The 27904-nt window shown below is 33.2% G+C and overlaps 1 protein-coding gene across 1 annotated transcript; it reads left to right on the top strand.

Moving 5' to 3' along the window:
* On the top strand, positions 1 to 27904 carry LOC126744255 (activated Cdc42 kinase-like). Its single transcript, XM_050451627.1, is given in 17 exon segments — positions 1 to 236; positions 580 to 664; positions 731 to 912; positions 964 to 1312; positions 1374 to 1499; positions 5774 to 5910; positions 5972 to 6094; positions 6196 to 6451; positions 10301 to 10568; positions 11416 to 11584; positions 19674 to 19743; positions 20074 to 20208; positions 20261 to 20414; positions 26007 to 26078; positions 26625 to 27254; positions 27327 to 27449; positions 27508 to 27904. Coding segments are annotated over 17 exon segments (3081 nt in total). The 5' UTR covers positions 1 to 232; the 3' UTR covers positions 27706 to 27904.

Consider the following 27904-nt stretch of genomic DNA (forward strand, 5'->3'; position numbering starts at 1 on the left):
TAATATTCATTATTTATACAAGAATGTTGATGGGATTGTTGAAATGATAAGAATTGTTTATTGAGCAAGAAATCTATTTACATTTATTTATTTTTATTTGCCCACCGCTTCATATAAACATAATGGACGTGTTTCCAGGTATAAATAAACTATAAAACTATTTGCAGGATTCAATATTTTTAGTTTAATATTACTGTGCCCCCCAAGACGCCCCTTTAGTTGAGTCTACACAATGGGTACGTTTTTTCTTTATTTTTCAATAGTTTTAACATAAATTTGCTTTATTTTGCAACTTATTAAAAATGCCACTTCAGAGGAGTCAATGACCACCTCATATGGTAGTTTTGCTATATACAGAATTCAAATACTCATAGTGCCTATTCATTTGTGCAACTCTACCATCTGTTAAGTAGCAAGTTTTAAGCCACTTGTAACATAGATTTAATCAATGAATGCTTTGAGTATTTTAAAAACTCTAGTAGTAATACACCTTCCAGATAAAATTTGTGGAATTTAAGACCTACAAAAAAAAGCTTTACTATATTATCTTAAGACAGTCCCAAAATATTTTTATTACAGAAACAAACCTATCAATGAAAAAGGGGCCAGGACTCTATGAGTTCTTAGTTGAAGCAGAACTGCAGCATTATTTCAATAGCTTTAAGTAAGTCCTAGTATCCGCACTTTGTGATAAAATGACCATTATGTTTAATATTTCCTTATTTTGCAGAAACACCTTGAAAATCAACCACCCCTCTCAGCTCAAATTTACAACAGAAAGTGACCTAATGGATATTGGAATGTCAAAACCGGAAATGAGAAGACTGAGGAAGTATTATGAAAAACATTTTCCACATAACTATTTGTCTAAATTTAAGAAACTTTTGAGTCATAGGAAACAGGAAAATACTGGTAATTAAACCCCATTATAGGTATTCACTAAAACTCATAATTATTTTCTAGTTTCAGAGGCAAATCTTTTATTAAACACCGACACTCTTCCCATAACAAAAACCCCAAAAGTGTCAAGTAAACATATAATACCTGCGGCAAGTATAACAATAAACAAGGAACTCGGTATGGGAGAGTTTGGGGTGGTACAGCAAGGAGTCTGGTGTAATGAAGGCGAAAGGATACAAGTGGCAATCAAATGTCTCTCGAGAGACCGCATGCAAAGTAATATGGTGGAATTTTTAAAAGAAGCATCTATAATGCACAACATTGACCACCCTAATATTGTCAGGTTCTTTGGGGTAGTTTTGCCCAATATTGAAGGCAGTTTAATGTTGGTTACTGAACTAGCACCATTAAGGTAGGAACCTGTAAATTATTGTGAACATATAATCCTAATGTTTTACTAATTCATTTTTAAGGTCTTTATTGGAATGCTTAAAAGAACCTTCATTGAGGTCAAGTTTTCCTGTGTTGACTTTGTGCGATTTCGCTTATCAAATATGTGACGGAATGCAATATTTGGAGGCAAATAGACTGATTCATAGGTAAGTGGGAATCTTGAAATATTATTTGTTTAATGAATGTTGTAATTTTTTGCCAGCTGATTAAATAAAAAAAGTATATATAGTACATCAGCAACTGCAGGAAGAACAATTTTATTTTTAGTGTTTTGTAAATTTGGATATCATATTAAAATTTAACATACATGTTTTTAAATAATAATAAATAGTATATTTATTTATGAACTTGGCATTTACAGAAATTCTGAAGCTAACCATTGCAATTTTAAACTGAAATTGTTGAATCAACATTGAATTCTGCTTAGGGGGTTGATTGATTTGCATGGTGTTGAAGGTCTACACTAATAAAGCATTACTGTTACACTATAAAAAGCTTTTGTCATCAGCAAAAAACATTGAGTTTCCTTGGTTTATATTGTGGGTGTACAAGCAAAACCGTATAAGTCCATAAAAGTGAATTGTGAGAAAAATGGCAAAAAAGATTTTAATTTGCCTGTAAAAGTTGTTTTTGAATATGTGATATTTTAAAGCTGTAAACATGATTTGTTAGCTTTTTTTTAATGATAATTTATCAGTAAAACACCTATATCATCTAAGTTTTTTTTTTATTTTACGTTTTTTACATACAGGTTGGACTTACATTTTTTTTCTGATAAATTTATTTATTTTGTTGGACATAAGTGATTAATGGTAAATCATCGTCATCATCACTACTGTCTGATTCGACCAAGTGTTCTGGTGTTTCTTCAACATTTGTGGATGTTGGCAAAGAATTGTACCATCCATGGAATTCGGCCGGTATTATATTGTTATGTCACAGTTTTAGAAGATCCTCTTTCTTCTTTTCAGTGATTGGCAGTTGCTTGCTGTATAATGGTTTTTAAGACCTTCGGAAAAGTTGGGGTTTTCCCCCTTCCAAAAACATTAATATACTTATAAGGGTCAGAATGCATGTACTTAAATTCAATTATGCCTGGCTTGTCTTTTGAGTAACATAATGATTTGATTAGTAAACAATTGACTGTGTTTCCTTTTGTATCTTTACTCTTATTTCGAAGTATTTTTACAGACAAAGCCTTTAGATCATAGAAGTCATTAAATTTTAGTTCTTGGACATTATATGGTTGACTTTTTTTGTTTTTATTTCTGTTTGATCTGGCGAGTCTAAAAATATTAAGCCAATCTTGAATTGTGTAAACTGGTACATATTTCTTTGCATGTTCAATTGAGCTATGCATGGAGTCCACCTCCAGGTAGGAATGCCCACTTTCCATAAAATTATGTTGAATAACTTGAAGGTGCGTAACCTGCACTAAATAAAGCAGTAAAGCTACAACATGTTGGTTGCGGTTCTGTCCTCCACATTTATCGGACCAGAGTGACACCCGATTTACATGCAGAGGCAGGTGTGTTAAGTATTCAAACAAACAAGTGCCTATTTCTGAACTTCCTCGTTTTCTGTTAATCTCAGTCCAGCAATAACGGTTGGCATCATTAGGAGGGGCCGAGTTATAAATAGTAAGGTTGAAAACACATAGTTTTCTTGAGTAGTACATGGGGCTTACGTCGGAGCAGGGTATTTGAAGGACTGACTGCAAATCAAAAGTTGCTGAAATAAATGTCGGGTCGTTAAGAGCGCATATTTTGTCCTTTTCTTTGGCAGAGTAGCAATCCCTTTTACGACTTTCATGTCTTTCAAATTTTTCAATATCGGTCTGACTCTCATCACCTGTCTTATTTCACAAGTTTGACAAAGGTCTTTTTTAGGGTGAAAAAAGGATAAATTAAATTTGGAACCAAAATACCTTTTATACGTTATGAACGATACAGCTTCTTTTTTTTCTGTTTTACATTTTTCCTCATAAAGGTTGTACATCTTAGCTATTGATAATTTGCTGTCCAAGTATTCCTTTTTAGTTGACTTTCGGGAATAATGGGATGGTACGGTCGGAAAACTTTGAATGTGCCTTTCTACATCGGCAAGAAGTTCTGGCCTGGTTTTGTTCTTGGGTATCGATTTGCCACGTCTGTCTTCACCGACATAGACGCCAGAAGAGCCTTTATAACAAAATGCATTTTTTACAACATCAGCACTTATATTAAGAGTTTTCAAAAAAAAGCCTGACAAACTCTTAGTTTGTTTTTATCTTTTGTAAAATAGTACTGTTTAGAATTACTTCTAGGAGCCTTATTTCCATTTCTCTGTCTTCTTCTCTCTGGAGAAGAGCTTGTGACATTTGCAAGAATAAAATCTTTTTGTCGTGTAAAATTATTCATTCTCCAATACATTAAACACAAAGTTGGCCTTTCCTCTTCTAAAAATTTTTTCTGACATTTAAAACGACACTTTTCACAGTTAATGGCTTGAGGTTTCTTGGCTGGCCGCTGTTTGTTGTTAGTCACATAATCAAGTCCCTCGCTTCTTCTTTTTTTCGCCACAGCTCTTTTCCACTTTTTAGGTTGACTTTCTTTCCATCTTTTAAGCTGTGTGTCATTTCCAAGCTCTACAAAAAAATAGAAGTAAGGCAATTAAGGCATTTTCTAATTTTTCTGTGACAACTAAAAATCTTACCGTCATTTGAATCATCTGTTTCATTAAAGTCTGGATCTAGGATCGAGTCATCACTATCTTCAATTAAGGCTAAATCGTCTTCATTGAAGGAATGCTGAGACACGTGATCAACAGACGGTTCTGATACATTTAAATTTCCCACCTCAGACCCTCTTTCAATTTCTATATTTTTATCTAAAATTTAGAAAAAAACTTAAGTCCCTTAAGCTACTAGTACCACAAACAGAAAAAAAACTGAAGTCCCTGCACAGTTTAAAACTAGCGAATAAAAATGAAACAGATAATAATTTGCTGTAACTGTAAAATGCATTTATCTCTAAATATCCAAAATTTAAGAAGTTTTATCTACTTACCTTTCGGTGTAGCATCGCGCTGTTCCCCAACCCTTTCATAAAACCTGGACACGTTAGAGCCTATTATTCTATTATAACTAATAGAGTTTTCATCACTACTATTTCTCTGGTTTAGTGTATTATTATTACACGCCATAAACACAAGTTTTTTCCCTCTGGAAGACATACTGACCAACCGCCACAAACAATAAAATAATGTAAACTGCCGGCAAATAAAATAACACAAGTACGCGTAAATATTTACTTAAATGGACTTACAGGTTTTTTCCTGCTTAAACTTGTCTTATGTTCCTAATAAAAATCGCTTAAGTGCACATAACTGATTTTTTTTGTTCAAAATTAAAATATTTTGGACTTATATATGAACCTCTTAAAAATAAAATAAAATAAAATAATCTTTATTGTATGCAACAAATAAATTACATCTATTCTATACATACAAAGGTGGAAAGTACCACTAGGCGTGTTTTAATGACCACACAATAAATAATAAAAGGACATAGTACAATTTTCATAAAAATTAAAATTTGAACAAAAATTATTCAGATGAGAACCATATCAGATTCAAAGTTACACCCATATTAAAATATCAGCAGTCTCTAAAAATTTGTTTAATTTAGACTTAAAAGAGGCCATGCCTAAATCTTTAATTTTTGCAGGTAGGCCATTGTAAATACAGGCAGAAGTATATATGAAAGAGCTTTTCAGAAATTCAGTCTCATGCTGGGGGATTGCCAGTGTGGTTTTATAGCGAATACTTACATTATGTGTATCTCCCCTTTGAATAAGGAATTCTCACCAAAAATCTTCTTTGGGCCATATTAAGACTATAGACCTGCTTTATATGCTCACTCACATGAACCCTCCGAGGCAAATTTCTAGTAAATCTTACACAGCAATTTTGAATTTTCTGGATTTTATATTTATTTTGTTAAAAAAGGACCATAAACAATATTTAAGTATCCAGCAATACTAAGTACTAAACTCTCTGTAAGGATTTTTTTGTTCAGCAGGAAAATATCCTTAAATTCATATAATGACTTTAATTTATAATATGACTGTTGACAGATCTTGTTTACATGTGCATTAAATGACATTCAATTATCCATACAAAGGCCCAGGTTTTTTACTTGATCTAATTTATTTGGTGCTCCAGTATTCAAGGTACTTTCATTTCTTGAGAACAGGATTGCCTGTGTTTTACCAGAATTTATAAAAAGTGAGTTTTTGTCAGCCCAATCAGAGATCCTCTGTTGTAAGTTAGCATTAATTAAGCATAACTGTATATTTTAAAACAGCACTTTATATCTCAATTTTCAAATCATTAACGATAATCAATAATCAATTCATTATTGTCAGTCTGTATATTGTAGAGACCTTGCTGCAAGAAACATCTTAGTGTTCTCCAAAAACAAAGTAAAAATCTCAGATTTTGGTCTAAGTCGTGCCTTAGGACAGGGAAAAGACTACTATCAGACTAACTTTAACGTCAATTTAAAATTGCCTATAGGTAATATATAAACACACATAAAACCCGCTTAACAAAAAAAAAAAAAACTAATGATTTTAAGCCTGGTGTGCACCAGAATGCATCAGTTACTTAAGATTCACCACTGCCAGTGACGTATGGGCTTTCGGGGTGACCCTATGGGAAATGTTTTCTTACGGATTTCAACCGTGGGCAGCCCTAACAGGTAAACTGTACCTCTAGACCAAGGAGTCTTTATGTAGACTTTAGTTCCAGTCTCCTTGCACTTGATTAAAAACCAATTTAAATAACGTAATCTAAAACCAGGCCAGCAGATTTTGGAAGCGATAGACGAGCCGAATTTCCAAAGGTTAGAGCAGCCCGACTGTTGTCCCCTGGAACATTACAATTTAATGTTGGATTGTTGGAGACACGAGCCCGCCCAAAGACCGCGTTTCTCCGATATCGGGCCGATATTGGCCGAAAGTAGGCCGGAACAAGTGCAGGCGAAAGTAACGACGAACGAGGGACCGCACATGTTAAGTTTTAGGGTCGGAGACGTGATCGCTGTTTTAGATAAAAAGTAAGTCAATTCTAAACAAATGTACTTATCATTAAAATACAAACATTAACAATTTACAATAAATAATCGTAGCAAAGAAAAAAAATTGTAAATTAACTGAAAAAATGTCTTCTATCTATCTATCTTGTCTGACAAATCTGTAACCTGGTACCCTAAAGATATTAACGTCATCATTCGATGTTAACCATATCTCTGATAGCCCTATCTTAGTCATAATCAAGAATATTTAAATGTGGTGCTGCTAATGAAATGATCAATTACAGGAGTGTGTGCGTACAGTCTGCCATTCCAAAACTTCTGGACAGTCTTATTTATGACCAAATTAATTTTTATTGCAAAGAACTTCTGTTAAGTGAACAGCATTCCTTCAGTTGTGGCAAGTCTGCTATTACAAACTTGTTGTTGTATCAGGGTGCTCTGTTTTCAGATCAGTGGCGGCTCGTGGGAATTATTAATGGGTGGGCAGATGAAAATTTTTTGTTTTTGCCAAAGATTTATATTCAGGTGATCAATTCAGATCAAGACATGGTTCTGTTGCAAGATGATCTGAATAGATTGTGTGAATAGTTTGGCTTTAAATGTGAGTAAATGCACTTACATTAGTTTCTACAAAAGAAACAAACAGGTAATTTTCTCCTATACTATTGATAATGTTAACCTTAGGTACACTGAAGTATTAAAAGTATCTTTTTGATGAACAATTAAATTTTAATACCCACGTGAATATTATTATAACTAAAGCAATCTAAGGTCCTTGGTTTTGTCCTGCGCAAAAAGACCTGTCGGTTAAAACTTGCAAAGGGTTGTACATATCACTTGTTGTCTCTTTATTGGAGTATGGATCAATAATTTGGTCTCCTCTTTACATGAATAATTGTATGGCACTGGAGAGAGTTCAAAATAAATTTTTACGTTCTTTCTACATTTTTAAGTTCGTAATGACCATTGATATGATGAAGCAATGAACTAGTAGCGAAGTTTACTTAAGAGACGCACTGAGAATGATTTAATGTTTATTTATAAACTTTTGATTGGCCTTGTGATTTGTCCCGAGCTATTTATTAAAATTTCATTTAATATTCCACACCGTAATCTGAGGGTAAATCGATTGTTTTCTTTGCCTCATCATCGTACCAACTATGCTATGCACTCGCCTGTCAAAAGAACCTTGAGGCTAGTAAACTCTACTGGAATTGAAGTTTTGAGAATTTCCTTATTGCATTTTACGAGTCTTATTAAGAGTTTGTAGGATTTTGTTTTTTTGAAATAATTTTGCTCCATGATTACTAATTTGAAGTACATTTGATCATTGTCATTGATAATAATATACTTTGTTTTTTCTTAGCGAATTTTACATTGTTAATAGTTCAGATTTCGAGAGACTATTATTACTACTTTTAAAACAGTTTCATTATCCTTGGTATTAAGATTACGTCGGATAATTATTGTTAATTAGTAATTAGTGGTTAGATAGTCAAGCTTTAATTTCTTTTTCGGAAATATTTATATTTTTTGTAATGAGGTTGATCCTGTGTATTGATTAAATAAATAAATAAAGAATATAATGAATGAATTCTTCAAAATTGGTGCTCATCCAGTGGATGTAAGAGTAAACCCTCATATATTTTTGAATAATTAATTTATTTAAAACTTATCTCACCATCATGCACGTCCATCTATATCAATCTATCATCTACAGGCAAAAATATAACTTTACATATAAGGCCAAAATTTAGTACACAACAAAATTAAGGTATATTTCATAACAAAGTTTTTAAGACCCATTTCATAGACATTTAATGCTATTTTTAAATCTTGAATGCAAATGTAATAATAGCTTTTTCCTATTTTAATTGCCTGGTAAAATTGTCAAGTATATTATACTGTTTTCCAGGCAGCTATTGACATTCATGTGTGTCTATGCAATTAGTCTAATAATTTTCTTCTTCCAGGCAATTTGAATTAATAGTGATTTTTCCTCTTTCAACTGCCTGGAAGAACTGGCTAAGGCAACTCTTATGTATCAGTGGGTCAACCCAATTAAATAACCTACAAACAAACCAAAATTCATATTGAAAGAACTCGTCCATTATCTCAAAGAGACTTACGTAACTAGAGAAAAAAAATGAAAACTCCAAGTCTCAAATTCATATCCCAATATTTTAAGGCAAAAACTATAATGCAGATGCTGCCAAAGTAATATAAAATGCCGGAATATACCTTATTGTCAGAATATAGTAAGAGCACATATTCAATATCATTTTTTTAGCAACCAATATACATTATATATCTTTACTTTTAGTAAACCTTTTAAATGTATATAATTTCAACCTTTTAAAAGTCCATCAGTAAAACATGCAAAACTAAAAATTACTGATACACCCTAGGTTTGATCACCGTCTATAGATTACAACAAGTCAGACCACTTCCTATACCGCCCGTGTTAAAGCAAAATTGACCTTGAATCCCGCTGTTTGCTGCGTACGAGCGTTTACCAGGGTTTATCGTAAATATCGATGAAAGCAAATTCTGAGGAGCGCTGATTATTTTTATACGAGGAGTATTCATAAGAAGTATTTTAAGTCATAAAATAAGAACTTTTTTTATAGGACTGGAATAGAATGTGTTTATATGACAGTGTTTCTTAATTATTAACGTTTTTACACATTTTTTATATTAGCTTTACTTCTTTGCCTTTATGTAGCAATGTTTGCATGTATCTAAGAATTCTATTTAAACTATAACTTCTACTTGTCAGATTGTTTTCAAATTTTGTAGGTGCTTGGCTTTCGATAACAAGGACAGTTTTTAAAATGTTTTTGAGTTTCCCTTTTCTAAAATTGGTGTATCTAGAATTTTTGATCAGTTCAATGAATTTGAACTTTTAAATAAATTGGAAGCGTTTAATATGGCGGATTCAAAATGGCTGCTTTTTAAGTCAAATATAATATATAAAAAGTGAATTTGAAAAAAAACCTTACTTGTTGAATTGTTTAAATTTGCTACATTTTTAGGAGTCTTATCAAAAAATACAAGTTTTTACTTAATATTTGTTGAAATTTTAGAGATGAATATTCAAAAAATTAATCTAAAGTTAAAATAAATAAACAATTAAAAAACACACTAAAAAATATAAAATAATTTTAATACGGTATGTACAGTACAGTAGTTTTGTAAATTATATACTTTGTATTCATTTGTGGATACAGTAAATATATATAAAATATGTTAAAATATCAAAATTTACCGGGTCTTAAACGCCGACATTGGTGGCCGACAAAAAGAAGTGGGGTGTGTTGGTTTGGGATAATAGGTTGTAAAATGGGCTAAAACTATTCCAGTAACATTAGGGGGAGAAAATAAATAATAAACTATTAAAATAGGAAAAGGGTAAAACCAAGGGTAAAAAAGAGGATAAAAAAAAGATTGTAATGCTTTTATGTAAAACACAAAATACAGAACAAAATATTTAACATATAGGGATGAAATACATACTACTTTATTATTGGGTAATTATATTTACGTAAGTAGTATGTAACCAAATTATTGTCTAAAACGCTACAAGCAAAAACTCTCTCGCGAAACGGATGCACACAAGTTAACGTACTTGCGAAAACTAAACCTGGGTTCTACCCAGCCGATGCATGGCGAGGTGAGGAACGGGGGGTGGGGCAACCGATTTTAAGGCCGCTCGAGTGGTCTGACTTGTTGTAATCGATAGACGGTGGTTTGGTATCCCACTATTAGAGAATTAAAAACAAACTTATGGTACATTTTTAAACTCACTTAGATCACTCTATCTATAGTGTCAATGGTAAATAATCTGAATATAACTTACTGCCTTGCCAGGACTCACAATCCTTTATGGAAAGGGTCGACGGCGAGCGGAAAAACCGGCCTGTTTGACCCCATTAATGTGGTCGCCTACTTGGGCGCAGACCTGCCGAGCTCTTCGTTTCTACGAGGCGGAATGGACAGCACCCGCTCATCGGCTCGTAGGAAACTTCGGAGCGAAATGATTAGCGCACCCCAAGGCGATTTTAAACATACCGGACACGTTGGTTTGGACGGTGCCTATTTTGGGGATCTTAGTTTTTTGGGCGGATCTAAAGGCAATGTAAGTGACTTAACAGGAAAAATAAGATGTGAACTTTTTCATTAATTTATTAATGATATATCAAGTTGTTCACCTGAGGACTGTCTTGCACTTCAGGATCACCTCAATAAACTGACACTTTGATTAACGTCTCCAAATGCAAACTCATCAAATTTTCTAAGGCTAAACAATCATGTAACTTTATTTCTATAATCTAAAGATTACTTCTTCAAAGTGTGTTTGCAACAGATAAGAGACTTGGGACTGCTATTTGATTCCAACTTAGACTTATGAATTAGATTATTAATAGATCTCTAAAGTTGCTAGAAATCATTAAAGGTAGTACCAGAAATTTTAACTACAGTACCTCCATTAAAACACTGTGATTTGTCTTTGTCAGAGTTCACTTGGAGTATGTCTCCTCTGTCTAAAGCCTAAATTATATATTTAATATCCACACACTGGAAAAAGTTGAGCGTAAATTTTACAGATACATTCACTACTGGTTTTACAATGATCAAGAATTTCATTATGAGACTGCCTGTTCAATATTTGATCTTGAAACCTTATTAGCTAGAAGAAAGCAGAAAGATTTAAAAAATGTCTATATTTATATTAATCCATTTAACCATAGATTGTCCATATCTCACTTTACATGTACCATCTCGCAATACACGGTTCATCCAACTTTCTTTCAACTTTTAAAGCTTTTTCTAGGAGCTTTATCTGACCTTTATTTTTAACCTAAGTTAATTGTCAACGAATCTTAAATCCTTTTCTTATTTTTCGTTATTTAATTTTGATTTATGGTGTACTTGAGCTTGTATTAAGTTGACACGTTAATACATAATAAATTTTTCTCGTTTAGTATAATAGCGTTCCAACTCAAGTAGTGGCCCCCTATAGGCCTCATAAGGATCTCGAGGCTGCGCCCCTTTTGGAAGGTGATTGTGTGCCGGCACCTGCTCCACTACAAAACCACGAATACCACGAGATTAGTGACGAGGAGGCTAATAATAGTCCTCATTTGGATTTAGGTAAGAATTATTGTAATTAAGAGAACTTAGAGATGCCACTGGAGTTATTCTTGCCTTGTGTTTAGTTATAACAGTGATACTGTTTTGAGGCTTTTTCTGGTTGAAAGAATTTTATTTAATTAAATTAATTGCGAAATAAAAAAGGCCAAAAAAGAATATATATCTTCATAAATAAATAAAAGTAAAGATAATAGTAAGATCCTATGGAAAAAAGAGTCTATGTTTCTGTTTTTGACCGATCAGCAAGAAGTTGAAAAAACAATACAGCAACTAAAAAATAATAAACCAGGGCATGACAATCTTCAATCAGAGACTTTGAAAAAAGTTTCCAAATATATATTTTACAGCCTTATGTCTAATAACAAATTTATGCTTTAGTACACGTGTTTTTCCGGATGTTCTAAAAATGGACACTGTTATACCACTTCATAAATCGGGGTGGTTGGATGATGTAAATAATTTTAGACCAGTTTCCCAATGTATCCAAGATAATTGAAACGGTTTTGAACAAAACCCTTGACACGGTTAACCACTCAATACTTTTAAAAAAATTAAGAAGTTGCGGCATTCGGGGCGTAGCCAATAAAGTTATTTGGCAGGTAGGAAATAAGTGGTAAAAGTTAACAACACTTATAGCGAAATGAGATATATCAAATGTGGAATATCCCAAGGCATTGTAATGGGACCACTTTTATTTATTATATATATAAATAGTCTTTTTTCTATAAGAACTGTGGGAAGAAGTTTCGCTGACGACACAGTTGTTATCTACACAGGAGAGACCTGCCAAGCCCTAAAACAAACAGCTGAAAATGATTTTCAATTAATTAAAAGCAAACTAACATTAAATGGGCAAAAAACAAAATATATTAGTTTTACTTCTTACACCAGAAATCTTTCCCGAATAGGTGCTTTAGAAATAAATCAATCGTTGTCAATTCCTGCATCACCGTCCATAAAATATTTAGGTATTATTGCAGACCAACATCTTAAATGAAAAGTACAATTAAAGCAGTTGACCAATAAAATTAGAGGTTTAGTTTCAACTTTTAAATATTTAAAACAATATCTAAGTATCAAGAACCTTACCATAATATACTATTCGTTGGTTCAATCTCATTTGACATATGGATTGATCGGGTGGGGTGGTATCCGGGATGCATATTCCTAAATAACCGTCAATCCGTCCATTCGGGTACAGCCGAAGCGAGACTGCTAAATAACAGACTATTCGTCCGGACCTGCTGCTCATACGTCGGTTATACAAACAACTTACAGGAATAAAATGGTTTTTAACTTTTGCTATAGGTTTAAGTTTATTTAAGGTTTATTAGCAGTTTTTTAAACAAATAATATAATCACTAAAATACATTCTTCTGCTCAGCACATGAAATACACATACAGTATTGGACAAAATTAGAGAGATTCGACTACTTACGTCTTTTATGTAAGATAAAAACGATTAAATTCCTCTTTTTGTGCTGAAGGATGTTATGTTTTGAAGTAGTTTAAAAAGGCACTAAAATAAATTTAAAATAAAAAAACATTTCTCAAGATTTATTAGGAAAAATAAAAAAATGCAAAAAATTCTGTGCGACAAAATTAGAGAGACTTATCCTTAAAGTACATTTGTACCCTATACTAATGAAACTAACCTAATACTTTGTCCAGTACCCTTTATTCTGGATAACTTTTTCACCATAATCTATTCGGCATCGATCCAAGGAGATTCGAAATTACAGCCGGATCCATTGATTTCCAGGCATTCTCGATTTCTTCAAATAATTGAGCACGATTCCCGATGTTTTTAGTGCGAATCTTTTTCTCTATAATCTCCCAAAGATTTTCAATTGGGTTCAAGTCCGGCGATTGCGGTGGCCATTTTAAAACTTGAATTTTGTTAGCCAAAAACCATTCCTTCACAAGTTTGGCCGTATGTTTGGGGTCGTTATCGTGTTGGAACGTGAATCTTAGCGGCATTTCCCATTCGGCGTAAGGCAACATTACATCTTCCAGTATAGTCCGATACATAAATCTATCCATAGTGCCCTCAATTTTGTGGATAGGACCCATTCCATAACCCGAAAAACAACCCCAAACCATTAAATTGCCACCTCCGTGCTTCACAGTACCATAAACATATTTTGGATCAAGCCTTTTGTTTGCTGGGCGATGTACGAACTGCGCTCCATCACTTCCAAAAATATTATATTTAGACTCGTCACTAAACAAAACCTTATTCCAGTCCTTAGCTGTCCAGTAACGGTGACGTGTTGCAAATAACATTCTAGCAGCTACATTTTTTTTTTTTGATAGATGGGGTTTTTTTGCTGGTCTCCTTCCAGGAAGCCCCGCCTCCACTAATCGCCGCCGCACAGGCCTGGATGAAACCCCAGGCGCCTCCAATTCAGCCAAAATCTGTGTTGAAGATAGACGCGGATTATTCTGACTTAGTCGTTTAATTCTCCTGTCCAGCAGTACTGAGGTTTTTCTCTTGCGGCTCCCTCTTTTAAGGTTTGTCACTCTTCCACGGAGCTGATAATTTTTTATTGTTCTGGAAACCATTTGTTTACTGACGTTGAATTGCTCTTTTATTAATTTTTGTGAGCGACCTGAGTTATAGGCTTCTATAATTTTTTCTCTTAGGTCTATGGAATAATGTTTACCACGAGGCATTGCTAATGATATTCTCAAACTAATAAACAGAAATTAAACGAATCGCGACTTCAGCGAAACTAAATACAAAATGAGTCTCTTTAATTCTGTCGCAGTAATTTTTTATCAATGTTAAAAACATTCTTTAAATAAATGTAAACATGAGCTACAAAAATGAATTGTTGATAATAGAATTCTTGTCAACTCCGGTATACACTGCTTAACAAATATTAATATTATTTCAAGTACAAAAAATTGGAGTTGGCAAATAGAGAAGTCTCTCTAATTTTGTCCGATACTGTAGGTAACACTAATTTTGAAGTAGGAAAGTGTTTTTGTAGAATTTTTCTTTCATTCAGATCATTATCGGTCATTATTACTAATGGCTCCAATTTAACAGTAATAATACTAATTAATGCTTCCACAGCTGCCCCAAAAATATTTGATTTTTGAGTGTTGCTAATAATAGTTGCCAAAATAATAGACCTTGTGATCTTGAGTATCCCAGTTTGCAGTGGCATCTACAAATATTACTTCGGACGCCTGTGATATTTTTTTATCTCTTTGCATTAGTTTTGTACTTATAACGACACCATATTGACTTTTGACTTGTACTATTTTAAAAATAACCCCTTTTTCTGAGGCCAAAATTTCTTCCAGTGTTTGCAACATGTTAGGCCCAATACGTTTTCCATAAAGTTCTTTAAATTTTTTCCTATATATTGGACAGATCTTTTTTTGTTGGAAACTCTGTGCTCAAATATTACCTCGTTATATTTAGAATTCAGTTCTGACACTTCTTCCATATAATAAGTATGATATGCTGATGAAGCAGAGTAGCCTTTTAACAAACTAATAATTTTTTGTTTTACCCCTACGCCTAAAGGTCGTTCTCTAAGAGCTTCTACTACATTGTGTCTATGATTGTGTTGTCCGTTAAAACTGTGCATGGATAATCTTTATCAACCGGTATTTTAGCCTTGGACTTCTCAAAGAAACGATGCATTGTAATTATTAACCTAGCTGGACAACTTAAATTTCTGAATTTCTTCTTTTTTACATTTTCCTGATTTTGAATATCTTGTAGAAAAGTGGCAATAGTAGTGTCTTTTAAAAATATTTCTACACCTAGCGGTACATTTAGATGCTTTATTTATGCTCCATGTTATTTTGCTTAAATCTTCAAATTCTTAAATCCATTTCTGAAATTAAAATATTATATAAGAATATTTAATAGGAATCACTTGACTTCAACTGAAATAATTTTTACATTCTTATTTTAGTTTTTAAAAATTTATGCCACAATCAAAATTAATAATTTACATAAACTAGCAAGTTTATTAGGTGTTTTTTTCATATACCATTATAAAATAGAGCTTACCTTACGTAATTCGAATAATAAAGTGGGTATCATAATATTATCTTCCTTAAACTATACAGGATGTTACAAATTCGGGTATATGCATGGGGATCTTGCAAACTGTAAGAGATGCAAGGTAGATTAAATTAGGGCAGTTAACTTTATCACAGATATATTTTGAGTGCATGTTATGTTTCGATTTAAATACAAATACATGAACATTATACGCGATTTTTTGCTTAACTGACAACACATTTTATATGTATGCCTAAAATACGTTTTATTATTCTAAACATTTGTTGTTGTGAACAGAGCTATATGAAACAAAAAAAACAAAAGTAGGTGAGAGCAAACAACAAAAAATATATGAAATATACATACAAATAACAATTAAAATGAAATAAAACAAAGTGCTGTTAAAACCTAAAGCTAAAAAAACAGACAATCAAACTTATAATAGTAGGAACTAAATACATTAAAAGGTATCAATTTTAAAATAGGATCTTACAACAAGCAATTTCCTGACTTCCTTTTTAAATCTATAAGCTTAACGACAAATCCTGAATCAAACTGCCACCATATTTCTTGTGTATTAAAGATACTGTTTCAAGTATATAGAGACAGGGCAATGTTCAAGTTGTTCGCTACAAAGAGAGCCTTACATGAATCTGTAAGCTTTGGCTTTATTAATGTACCTATTTGTCGTTTTTTTGCGATACAAATAATGTATGCATTAAGCGTTTAAAACAAGAAGCCCAAAGACATTGCCATTAGGGATTCAATTAATGCAAAATATACCTGTTTAGTCATACCTTTATCTAACTCATTGGAGATTATCCTAAATGCAAAGCAGTTAGATGCAAGTTTTCTACCCAGTTGTTTAATATGTTATTGAAATTATAGTTTATTATGTATTTGAACTTAGAACATTGAAAGGCTAGAAGTAGCATGTCGTGGAACTATGGGCGGGTTTGTTTGCTTGCAACATCTCTGATGCAATGATGCCAAATGTTCATAGAGAAATGGCAAAAATCACTTTATAATATCATAAAAATCTTCAGTTGTTTCCGAAGGCTCAAAACAATACTACTGCTCCCCTTTAATAAAATATCAAGCATTTTTTTGAAATAAATTTGATAAGATACTCTATATCGAAGTCAATATACGTTAAATAAATGAAAATAAAGTACGAAGCAACGAGAAAACGGTTATGGCATCGCAACGCCGCTCGATCGCATTGTTGATCCCACCGATACAAGCACTCTCTACCAGTGACGTCGTCAACAAATATTTACCTGATAAATTTTTATTAATTTTTATAGAGTTTGAGTATAAGTAATATTACCATTTACGAGCTATTTATGTGTTTTTTTAACGGACTTCGTTAGAGGAAGGTCCTAATAAAAGGCAGCATTTTTGTCAAAGCATTTTTATGGAAATTAAATATTTTATTAATATAATATTATAGATTGCTTAATAAATCATGTTTTAAGACACAAATTTTTATTATTTTGCATAATTTTATTGTTATTGTTATATTGAACAAAACTCAGTTTTACATCACTTACTTTATATCACATAATATATACTTCTATGGTGCTTACTTTTTCAAAGGGACAGTATTGCTTCAGCGGAAAGACTTAAAACTACAAGAATGTTCAAATTGTGAAGGAGTTGCAGGTTTTTAATAGGTTATAAGATTTTTATTATGAGTATTTAGCCTGTACAATGGTTTTGAGACATTTAACAGTGACCTATATAATACCTAATACCAATTATTATATCATATTAATTTATACTAAAAAACAAAGCTTACCTAAGAATAAAGACTATGTACAATAGATTAGATTAGAAAGTTTATTAGTAGTAATATACAAACAAGTATTTTTACAAGTCAAATAAAATATGTAGTATGTTGGGATTTTTGGAAAATCATGTTATTATTTCTTAAGTATTTTAATAATGACTTGAGAAATCTAATTCAATTTCTTTGGCGCAAATTTGTTTGTTGCAATCTTTGAATTTTAATTTTTTGTTCTTTATTTTTTTTCCATAATTTGGTGACAAGTGATTTAGCTTTTGAAACGGTGGAATCATCAGTGCTTAGGTCCTCAGGATATCATTTTGATTTTACCCTAGAATAATATACATAAAAATATAGTAATACCAAAATTAAAAAAATGTATTATGACAATCCAATTGACCAATAAAATGTATGTTATTATAAAGAATCTTTGTAATATCATACATTTGATTAATTGCATTTAATTAAACAAATATAACACAATAAAATACTGTATCACTTTTAAATAAGATATATAGAATAGGATGATACATGGCATAAAACTAGTAGTCTATTCTGAGTGTATTTTTACCTTTTCCTTGGCTGAGTCAGGGAATGTGTAGCAGTTAAACAAAAACGGCTCGGATGAGAAATAGTAATTGTTGACCTAGACCCCATGGTAACTATTAATCTCAGATGCAGTTATTGTTGATGATGAATGATCAGATCTGTAATTATACAAAATTTGGTATATCAAGAATATTAATCTATTTTAGTTATCCATACTTGTCTATATTAGCTTCACTGTTTGTACTATATACCATTTTGGAAGCTAAAGAAGTTTTTGCACTCTTCAGGAAAACTACCCCTGCAGCTTTGAAGGGTAAATCACTTGGTAAATTAACTGAATTATCGGCTGCTGTGTTTTTAACTAGTGCATCAGAAATCCTAGTAACAAAATAGTTTTGCACACATACCTAATTTAATAAGTGTTAGGTATAAATAAAGCTTATATGAGTAACACTAATACTTTTTGTGACGATTTTTTTGTACTAGAAAAATATATTTAAAAAAAAATACCTTTGAGGTAGAGCTGATTTTTTTAATAGTCTGCCTACTGATAATATTATCTTCCTTATATAAGAAATCACTTCTAAGGATGTGATCTGAACAAACAAATACCTATGTTCTTTTTAATTGTGTTGATTTCCATTAATGAAATCCATTGTTCCCTTTGGGCATATATTAGGCAATCTATAATAAGTATTTGATATTTAATCAAAAAGCAAAAAAAATTACAGTAATAAATTAATATGTGGTGCCAATTACTATATGTATTATTGTAAGTTGCAATATGGTAAAACAAATAAGAAATTATCGACCAAATTTTAGGGAAAGACAAAATTAACTTTATACATAGATATCTACCTAATGTCTATATTAAAAAAACATAACTATATATAGATAGGTACATTTAAAAATATAAATATTTTGGTATTTTACGCACACTTTCACATTCAAGTTTTTATTAGGTTTATATCTATAAGATCCCCTATTCTACGTTTATGATGATGGTTACCCCATGATGTGATGTTATGAAAGTATGGGTACTTACTTGTGAAAAGATCGGCTGGAATCACCTTTTAATCATGATGCGGCACAAACGACACAAGTTTTTGCCATCCTAGCAATTTAAAAAAACACTAAAATATGGCCTTTTTCCTTTTTAACCCAAAAATGAATGAAAATACCCTAATGCCGAAAATAAACAAAGAGGCCGTTTGACAGATGACACTACGCGTATGGCTCAGGCGCTTAAGCTCCGGTGTTGTCGCTTCAAATTTTTTAGAAGCAGTTTTAGGGATAAGAATGTTAATAATTTTGTTTTTTTTTGCTTAAGGATAATATATTTATTCTTAAAATAGGTTAATTGTAGTATTTATACTTTTTATTTTAAATTTTCCTATAAAATACAACACAAATAAGTTAAATTAACATTATAATGGTTGTTAAAATATAGCTAAAAATTTCCTCCGCTGGAAATTTGCGTCGACTTGACAACAGAGAATCGGCAAATATGTTTGTAAACAAAACACCCCTCTTGCCCCTGTGCACATGTTGGACTCAAACAAAGTTGTTGTTTACTAATTCTAGCCTTTCAATGTTCTAAGTATTTGAATGCCTTCAGGTCTCCAATTCTAATCTCATTTGAGGCGTTTTGGGCGCATGTGCTTTGAATTCCACATTTCTTTTTTTTTTTTTTATTTCACATTTACCTACATTTCTTTTAGGTCCATCCTTGATGGCTGAAATGGAAATGATGTTTAGCAGCTTAGGAACTCAAAGTTTGGATCATGAAGGGTAAGAAAACTTTCTTTTTAATCACAGAACATTATTTTCTCAACTAAGTAAGAATCGTATACTTAAAACCTTTATACTAAAAGCATTTACTTATCGTTGACAGATAATGGAAGTGTTCCTCAGAAATGCTAATATTTTACTTTTGTGATCTGTGATTAAGGACCCTCTTTCTGAAATTCTTATTATTTGAATAGTATATAAGTTAAAATTGTTTAAATCCAAGTAGTCTTCCAAATGTAGTCATTTATTCGAACTTTGAAAGGTTTCTTTACTTTTGTCAATTTATAATTCTATCATAAAACTTGCCACTTATTTCGGAAAATTTTCCAGTTCTAACCGAAGCAACGAGCTCCGCGAAAAACTAAACACAAAACCCAAAAAACAGGCGACCGTCAAACCAATTTCGGCTCACGACAAGAAAACTTTAGACACTGCCATAGCGTTAGCCAATGAAATCACTAGCAGGTACGTGGGTACCAAAAAAAAAACTACGAACAATAAAAACCAAATAATTTAGGTCACTTTCTGCTACCACCCCCACGACCCCGGTTTCTCCCAACAAGAAGAAGAGCTCGTTCAGTTTCAAATTTCCGTCGATGCACGACACGGAAAAACCTCAAGAAGCGCGAAGAAATTTCTCGCAAGAGGCCTTGTCCACTGCAGATTTACAGGTAATAACTTTTTTTCACTTTGGTACACATCATACTAACACGATTTTCTCGCCTCTTTTTTCCCCCTCCCTATGATTTTATGTTTTAATCCTAAATATTAGAAATTCATGAGTTCTCATTCCTCCCTCGAAGATCCCATTTCGACCCTACGGCTCCCGCTATGGGACAAAGCGTCCGCGGAATTTTATTTCGCGAAATCGCGAGAGTTACTGTCACGCCCGTTTCCCTCCTCCGTAAGGAGGATGCCTCACAGTTCATGCAGAAATCTCGTGTCTAATAACCGAGATGAGAAGTACGAAACCTGTTTTTTAAACGGTAACAGGATGACTCCCACCATAGACACCCGATTGCATAGTTTCGACGATAACTATGGCAGATCTGTGGATTATAGTGTAGAAAATGTGGCTCACAACAGAGATCTGACTAAGTCCGAGGGGGTTACTAGGAAAACTTACGCGAATGTGGGCCCCTTTAGGCGAGACACTAGGGAATCTCAAAGTTTCAGGGAAGGAAATCACTCCTATCGCAGACCGTTTCACTTGAACACTTCTCAATATTTTGAGACGTCTTATGTGTATTACAAAAGGGATTCGTTTGATGAACCTTTGATGACCGTAGCAGCCGAAGAGAATCACATATACGAACGCCCGAGGATTTTATCCTTTAGCGATGTACAAGAAAACATTCCGATAAGCAGAAGGAACAGCAAAAGCGTCAAGGAGCGCAACCGCAGACGTCAATCGTACAATCCGCAGGCCTACGAGTCGAGTTCGAGCGACAGCGACTGCATCTCGGTCGGTTCGGTGGATTTCGATTGGCGCAGACGTAGACGCCTGTCGAAATTTTCCAATTCGAACGCGAGCATTCGCTCGGAAATGGTGCAAAAGTCGACGAATCCCTTTTTGAAGCCGCAGTTCAGTTTGAAGCTGATTGGAAGGTCGCCGCCGCCCTCGAGCAGTGCCCTTAGCGGATTGAGTCCCACATCAGTTTCTAGGTGCAAGAAGATGTCCGAAAGCACCTCGAGTGATTCTAGTTTGTAAGAGGATGGTTTTGGTTTAGTCGGTGTTGAAAAGTGACGTCAGTTATCGACGGATCAGGGGGTTTCATCGATTTTGTTTAGTTCGTCGCAGATATCGGGTGTCAATTTGAAAACTTAATATCTTCTGTCAATTTTATTTGTAAGCTGGATTTGGTGGCAAAGTTATCCGAAACTGGTTTGGTGAGTAGTAGACAAAAAAACCACCCGTGATCATTGAAGAAGCTCAAATTTATTTATTTATATACAGGATGTCCCCATTAACGAAATAAATTACAACAAAAATTAATAAAGGCTAGTATGGTTGATCTTAAAAGACGAATTGCAGCATAATGCTAGACAGTTCTTAGTGCAGTTTTCCGACATGTTAGGGAGGAATTCGAAAACAGATTTTATTATTGTTTATAGGAAAATGAGCAAGAATTTTCAGCAACTTATAAGATGAATTGAATTCAATATCAAATCGAAACTACCAGCCTAGACATATCAGCTTTTTTAATCATTATTTAAGCAATGCTCTTATAATCAGTATTGTCCCACTCAATATTACCGGCATACAAATGCATTAAATTTATAGTTTATGAAAGGCAACTCATGATCTTAAGAGGCTACTCTGGAAATGTCAAATCCTATAAGTTTGAATATTTCAAGTAAAAATTCAACAGTTGCTACATCAATAATCAGTTAATCAATATTGTTCTGGTAAATATTACCAGCATACAAATGCCTCAAATTAATATTTCTCAATAGTGAAATATCCTAGTGATTCAATCAATGCTAAATTAGTCAATATAATTTCATGTAATATACAGGGTGTTTCCTAACTACGGTACGAAACTATACAGGGTGAATTGATAGGTCGTTTTATGAAAAAAAGTTCCTATGAACGTATGTCGGGAGTTGCTTTGCTTCTGAGATACAGGGCGATGAAGGTTAAAAAAATTAACGGTATTTTAAAAATACTATAACTATCCTTAAACCGATTTGGTTGAAATTTGGTGCAGTTATTTGAAGTTATAAGACGCTTATTTAGCTGTAACTAGATTGAAATTATTAGGTCCAGTGGCGTGTCAGTGGGCACCACATGCTTATTGTTGAGAAAAAAACAAGGCCAATAGTTAATTGTTTTGCAACTTTTTATTTATTGTTGTATTTAAGCAACTAAAAGTACAACTTTTTCGTATCTTATCTTATTATCTTCATATCTGGCTTTGTTTTCGAGAAAAAAAAATTAAGTATCTTTAACTCATTCTAAAAATTATTCCATGGACGACAACATGAAATAAAAACCAATTAATTCGATAAACAATTTTGACCTTAAAGTAAATGAGCAAAATGCCCACCTTCTGATAAAATACACGACTGCAAACGATTTATCATTGAGTGTCTGACACGCTCAAAAATACCTGAACTATCCCTTATGCCGACATACGTTCATAGGAACTTTTTTTCATAAAACGACCTAACGATTCACCCTGTATAGTTTCGTACCGTAGTTAGGAAACACCCTGTATATACAGGGTGTTTCACTTTTTTGTAGCAGGACTTTAACAGTATTTAGAAAAATTAATTTTAAGGTAGGTTTCTCATATAAATATTGATCGTCAAACTTTTTGTTTCTGAGATACAGGGCGTCAAAGTTTCCCAAAAAAAAAAGTTTTTATTTTTTAATATCCGAACTATCAAAGATATTGAAATCAAAATTGGTATAAATAATTCTAGGATGAAGGGTCATAATCGTAAATAATGTCATGTTTCTACGTTGGCCAGTGGCGGAGATATGACTAATTATAAATGTTAATGTGACTAAAAAAGTAGCACGCCACTGGATTAAGTAGATTAAACGATCATTTCTAAATAGTGCATTTAATTGTAAACAAAAACGCCCTCTTGACATTTTATCGTATCTGACTCCGTTTTCTCCTCAAATTGGGTTGTAAAAATCACTTAAGATTTGAAGATAAATTTATTTCAACCGTCTAATAAATCGCAACATAGAACAATACCACAAATACAAAACAGATTACAAGAACACAAGAAACAATTAACAAATTTAAAGAAGGTATTCGAAATGTGAACCATTTTCTGCAATACATAATTCACATCGACGAATAACCGAACGTGAAATGTTATTTATATTAATTTATTTTAATAATTTAAATAGTGTGCCATGAAATAAAAACAGTGTCATAAAATATAAATGTAATTTATTTATAAATGTATTTCTGTATTTGTAAGAGTCCATCGACAAATTATTGAGAATGGTTTAGGCAATGTACGAGTAAATGAAAATAATGTAAATTTTCGAATAGAGAGAAATAGGCAACAAATTTTGCGTGAGTTCAACAGAGATCCTACAATAAGTATTAGAAGAGTTTCCGCTGGTTTAGGAATTTCAGCTTCCCGTGTTTACCGAGTGTTAAGACGGGATCATAGACGTCCTTATCATTTGCAGCCTGTTCAGGGATTACAACCAGGAGATGAAGAACAAAGAACTGCATTTTGTCGTTGGATTCTTAATGCAGCTAATAATACTCCAGGTTTTTTAAATAACGTGTTGTGGAGCGATGAGTCGTGCTTCACTCGGCGTGGAGTGGTCAATTTCCATAATCAGCACATTTGGGCGCATGAAAATTCACATGGAATTCGACCAAGAAACTTCCAGCATGAATTTAGTGTTAATGTCTGGATTGGTATTTATGACAATCGACTTTTTGGACCATATTTTTTGCCACCACGGGTAAATGCTGCAGCCTTCTTGGAATTTTTAGAACGGGAGCATGAGAATATGTGGGAAGATATTCCTTTAAATTTAAGGAAACGGAGTTGGTTCCAGCTTGACGGTTGTCCTGCGCATTATGGGAGAATTGTGCGAAACTGGTTGGATACCCATTATCCAGAAAGGTGGATGGGTCGTGGAGGGCCAGTAGCGTGGCCTCCACGATCCCCAGACTTAAAACCCTTAGACTTTTCAGTATGGGGATTTTTAAAAGAAAGAGTGTATGCGACACCTGTTCCAACAAGGGATGACCTTATAAATAGAATTAGGATTACTTGTAATGAAATAGTACCATTTTTAAATAACATTTCACGTTCGGTTATTCGTCGATGATTTCGAACACCTTCTTTAAATTTGTTAATTGTTTTTAAGTGATTTTTACAACCCAATTTGAGGAGAAAACGGAGTCAGATACGAAAAACTATCAAGAGGGCATTTTTGTTTACAATTAAATGCACTATTTAGAAATCATCGTTTAATCGACTTAATCCAGTGGCGTACTACTTTTTTAGTCACATTAACATTATTAATTAGTCATATCTCCGCCACTGGCCAACGTAGACAGATGACATTATTTACGATTATGACCCTTCATCCTAGAATTGTTTATACCAATTTTGATTTCAATATCTTTGATAGTTCGGATATTAAAAAATAAAAACTTTTTTTTTTGAGAAACTTTGACGCCCTGTATCTCAGAAACAAAAAGTTTGACGATCAATATTTATATGAGAAACCTACCTTAAAATTAATTTTCTAAATACTGTTAAAGTCCTGCTACAAAAAAGTGAAACACCCTGTATAAAATCCTCATCCATTTTTTTCTTTTTTGTTTGTTTGTTTACAACTTATAAGTAAATCCCAGGTATTTTATTATAGGAATTTCTCCTTCACAAATAAAAAGTTATGTTAAACGTGTTATATTTTTAAGCTGGATTCTCTTCCTATTTTTCAACGATTTTAACGGTGCAACCTATTCTTCTAATCATTTGCACTACGACGAGAGCAAAAGAAGAAGGCTAAAAATATTCATTTAAAGGGTCCCCCATATAAATAAATTGACGTGTCTTTCCGATTTTTCATATTTTTAATCGCAAGAAAGATATTGATCTTTTCAAATTGACACCCTGCATACAGGGAGGCCTCTAAATGGTCCGAAGAAGGTGTAATTTTTGTGAAGCTTTTACAAACAGTATCAATTTTTTTTTCAATTTACTGAAAGACTACTCAATAACGCCAAAACTTTTAAGAACCTTTTTGGTCAGCTTTCCTATGAATGATATAGCTAGTTCTTGAACTTTTCGAGGCTTTACTGTCAATTAAATTAATTTTAATTATTGTTCAACTTCCAAGTGTTCTACCTTACATTTGTTTGGTATGTAAGGGTCACTTTCTATTCAGTTCCTGGATAATCATTTATATATTCAACTATATATTAATCCCTAAAATCTATTTACTCACAAACAAAAATATATTTTAGACATATTATTGCCTTTTATACCTATACCATATTTAACCAAAAAAATTAAGAAAAAAAAAACAATCTTATTCCATCCTTTTTCAAGACATTAAGTAAGTAGGTAATTGTACGGTTAGTAAATCCGCACCCTTTAGTAAATTATTGTAATACAACTATAATATATATAGGTATTTTTAAAAACTGTATTGGAACATTTGATTGCTTCCCTTCCTCCATTTTTTCCCCACCTATCACACTTTTTTTTCTGTTTTCGTTATTTTTTTTTTTTGTTTATTCGTTTTTCCCTCTCTTCTCCAGTCTAAGATCACGCCCGAGGAGCAATTGGCCTATCAAGGGCTGGTAGAGAGTCCCACACCGGAGGTCAGTCAGGTAAGAATCAGTAAATCATATTATATATTTTATATATTATGCAAGAAGAAATTAAAAAACAAAATTGAAGGCTATTTTAGCTCATAACAGATTAATAATTTACAATTATTAAGGCTCTATCAAATGGATTATTGCAGGTGTAATTTGTAGCATGAAAAAGTTCAAAAGATCTTCTCCGTGAAATATTGAAGCTTATTTTACTTTGCACAAAGTCAGGACATTGAAGATTTTTAAATACACACTGTGTTATAGATCCTTGTAACTTATAGTTAAATCAATTTAAAACTATGATTCATAGTAAATTTTCTCCTTATTTTAAAATGTGATGAATAAGATAATTAGATGAAAAAAAATGTGACTATAACGGGGTGATTTAATAAACCATCTATTTAACAAAAGGGTAAATAAATCAAATTAATTGAGACATCACAGAACTTTCATGTACCCACTTCAGAGTGTAACATTTAAATTTTTGATTGATATTACAGTAATCATATCCCCTGACTTTTTTATTAAAACATGTTAATGAGTTTTTCGTTTCCTAAGCTAATGGTAACAAACCCATTAAGGATCTTAAGATCGGGTCAACCGATGATAAGTTCACGCACCAGATCAGCTAGTGTCGCTAGCAGCACTTTGCCCATAAGAATAAACGGCTCCACCAGGAGTTCTGTGCCGGAAAACTTACACGAAAGACCTTCAGGTATATTTTGTCGTAAAATGAAAAAAAAAATATGCTGAAAAAATTTTCAAGGTTTTCCCACTTTACCGAGATCCATAAACATGACGCACACCCTTCCTCGTTCATTGAGCGAGTGTTCCAAGGACGAAAATCCGATTCCGCTCCCACCAAGGGACAGGAATAAAACGTTATTGACCTCTAAGCCGAGACACACCAGGAAACATCCGTTAATTATACCGGCGTCTAATGTGCAAAGGACCTTGGATAAGGTTAACACGGTTTCGCCTCCGAACCAAGTGATCCCCGACCCGTTTCTGAACCATCACCATAATAATATCGAACCGATTTACACGAACAATATGGTGCATTTGACGGACAAAAATCCGGAATCGTTACATTTCGAGGAACAAATCGCTTCGAGTTTAAACGCCCTGGATGACATTCATTCGGACCAAGATGTGGTTGACGGGGCGGACTTTAAGTCCGATGATAACGTACGTTACACAAAGTTATTTATATTGTCATATCATATCTTTGGGACTGAGTAAATTAAGAATATTTTTAAGGTTCATAGTCACCATGTCAGTTGCGAGGACTTACTAAAGTTTGCCAATTCGAAACCCAGCTCCAGGACCAGGGGGAACGATTCCGATGAGGTCCGGATCATGTTAAAAGTTTTAGGGAAAGATGTAAGCGTCTAAACGACATATTAAAAACGATTGTTAAAGTTTCCCCCTTGCCTTTTAGATCCCGACTAAACGTTGCCTAGATGCGTTGGACCAATCCGACTGGGACGTAATGAAGGCGATAAAAATCCTAAAACTGCAAAACGTCGTTAACGTTAGCCTGTTGTCTTGCCAAAACGCCCTGGAAAATTCGATGTGGGACGTTACGAGGGCCGCCCAATGGGTCCTTCAAATGGAGGACGAAGTGGCCCAGGTCTGAGGACCATGGATGGTTAATTTATTAGACGGGAGTGTTTGTGTTAAAGGGTTGACGTTGAAATTACCAAAGCCACATGTCCTTATTAATAAATCTACAGCGGTTGAAGGAAAACGAAAAGCTGAAAAGTGCGAGGTTTCTGTTTGGAAGGTTTAGAGTCAATTTTACGTTGTCTGGCACGTAAATTAAATGATTTACTTAT

This window comes from Anthonomus grandis, chromosome 13, assembly GCF_022605725.1.
Source record: "Anthonomus grandis grandis chromosome 13, icAntGran1.3, whole genome shotgun sequence".
Classification (NCBI taxonomy): Eukaryota; Metazoa; Arthropoda; class Insecta; order Coleoptera; family Curculionidae; genus Anthonomus; species Anthonomus grandis.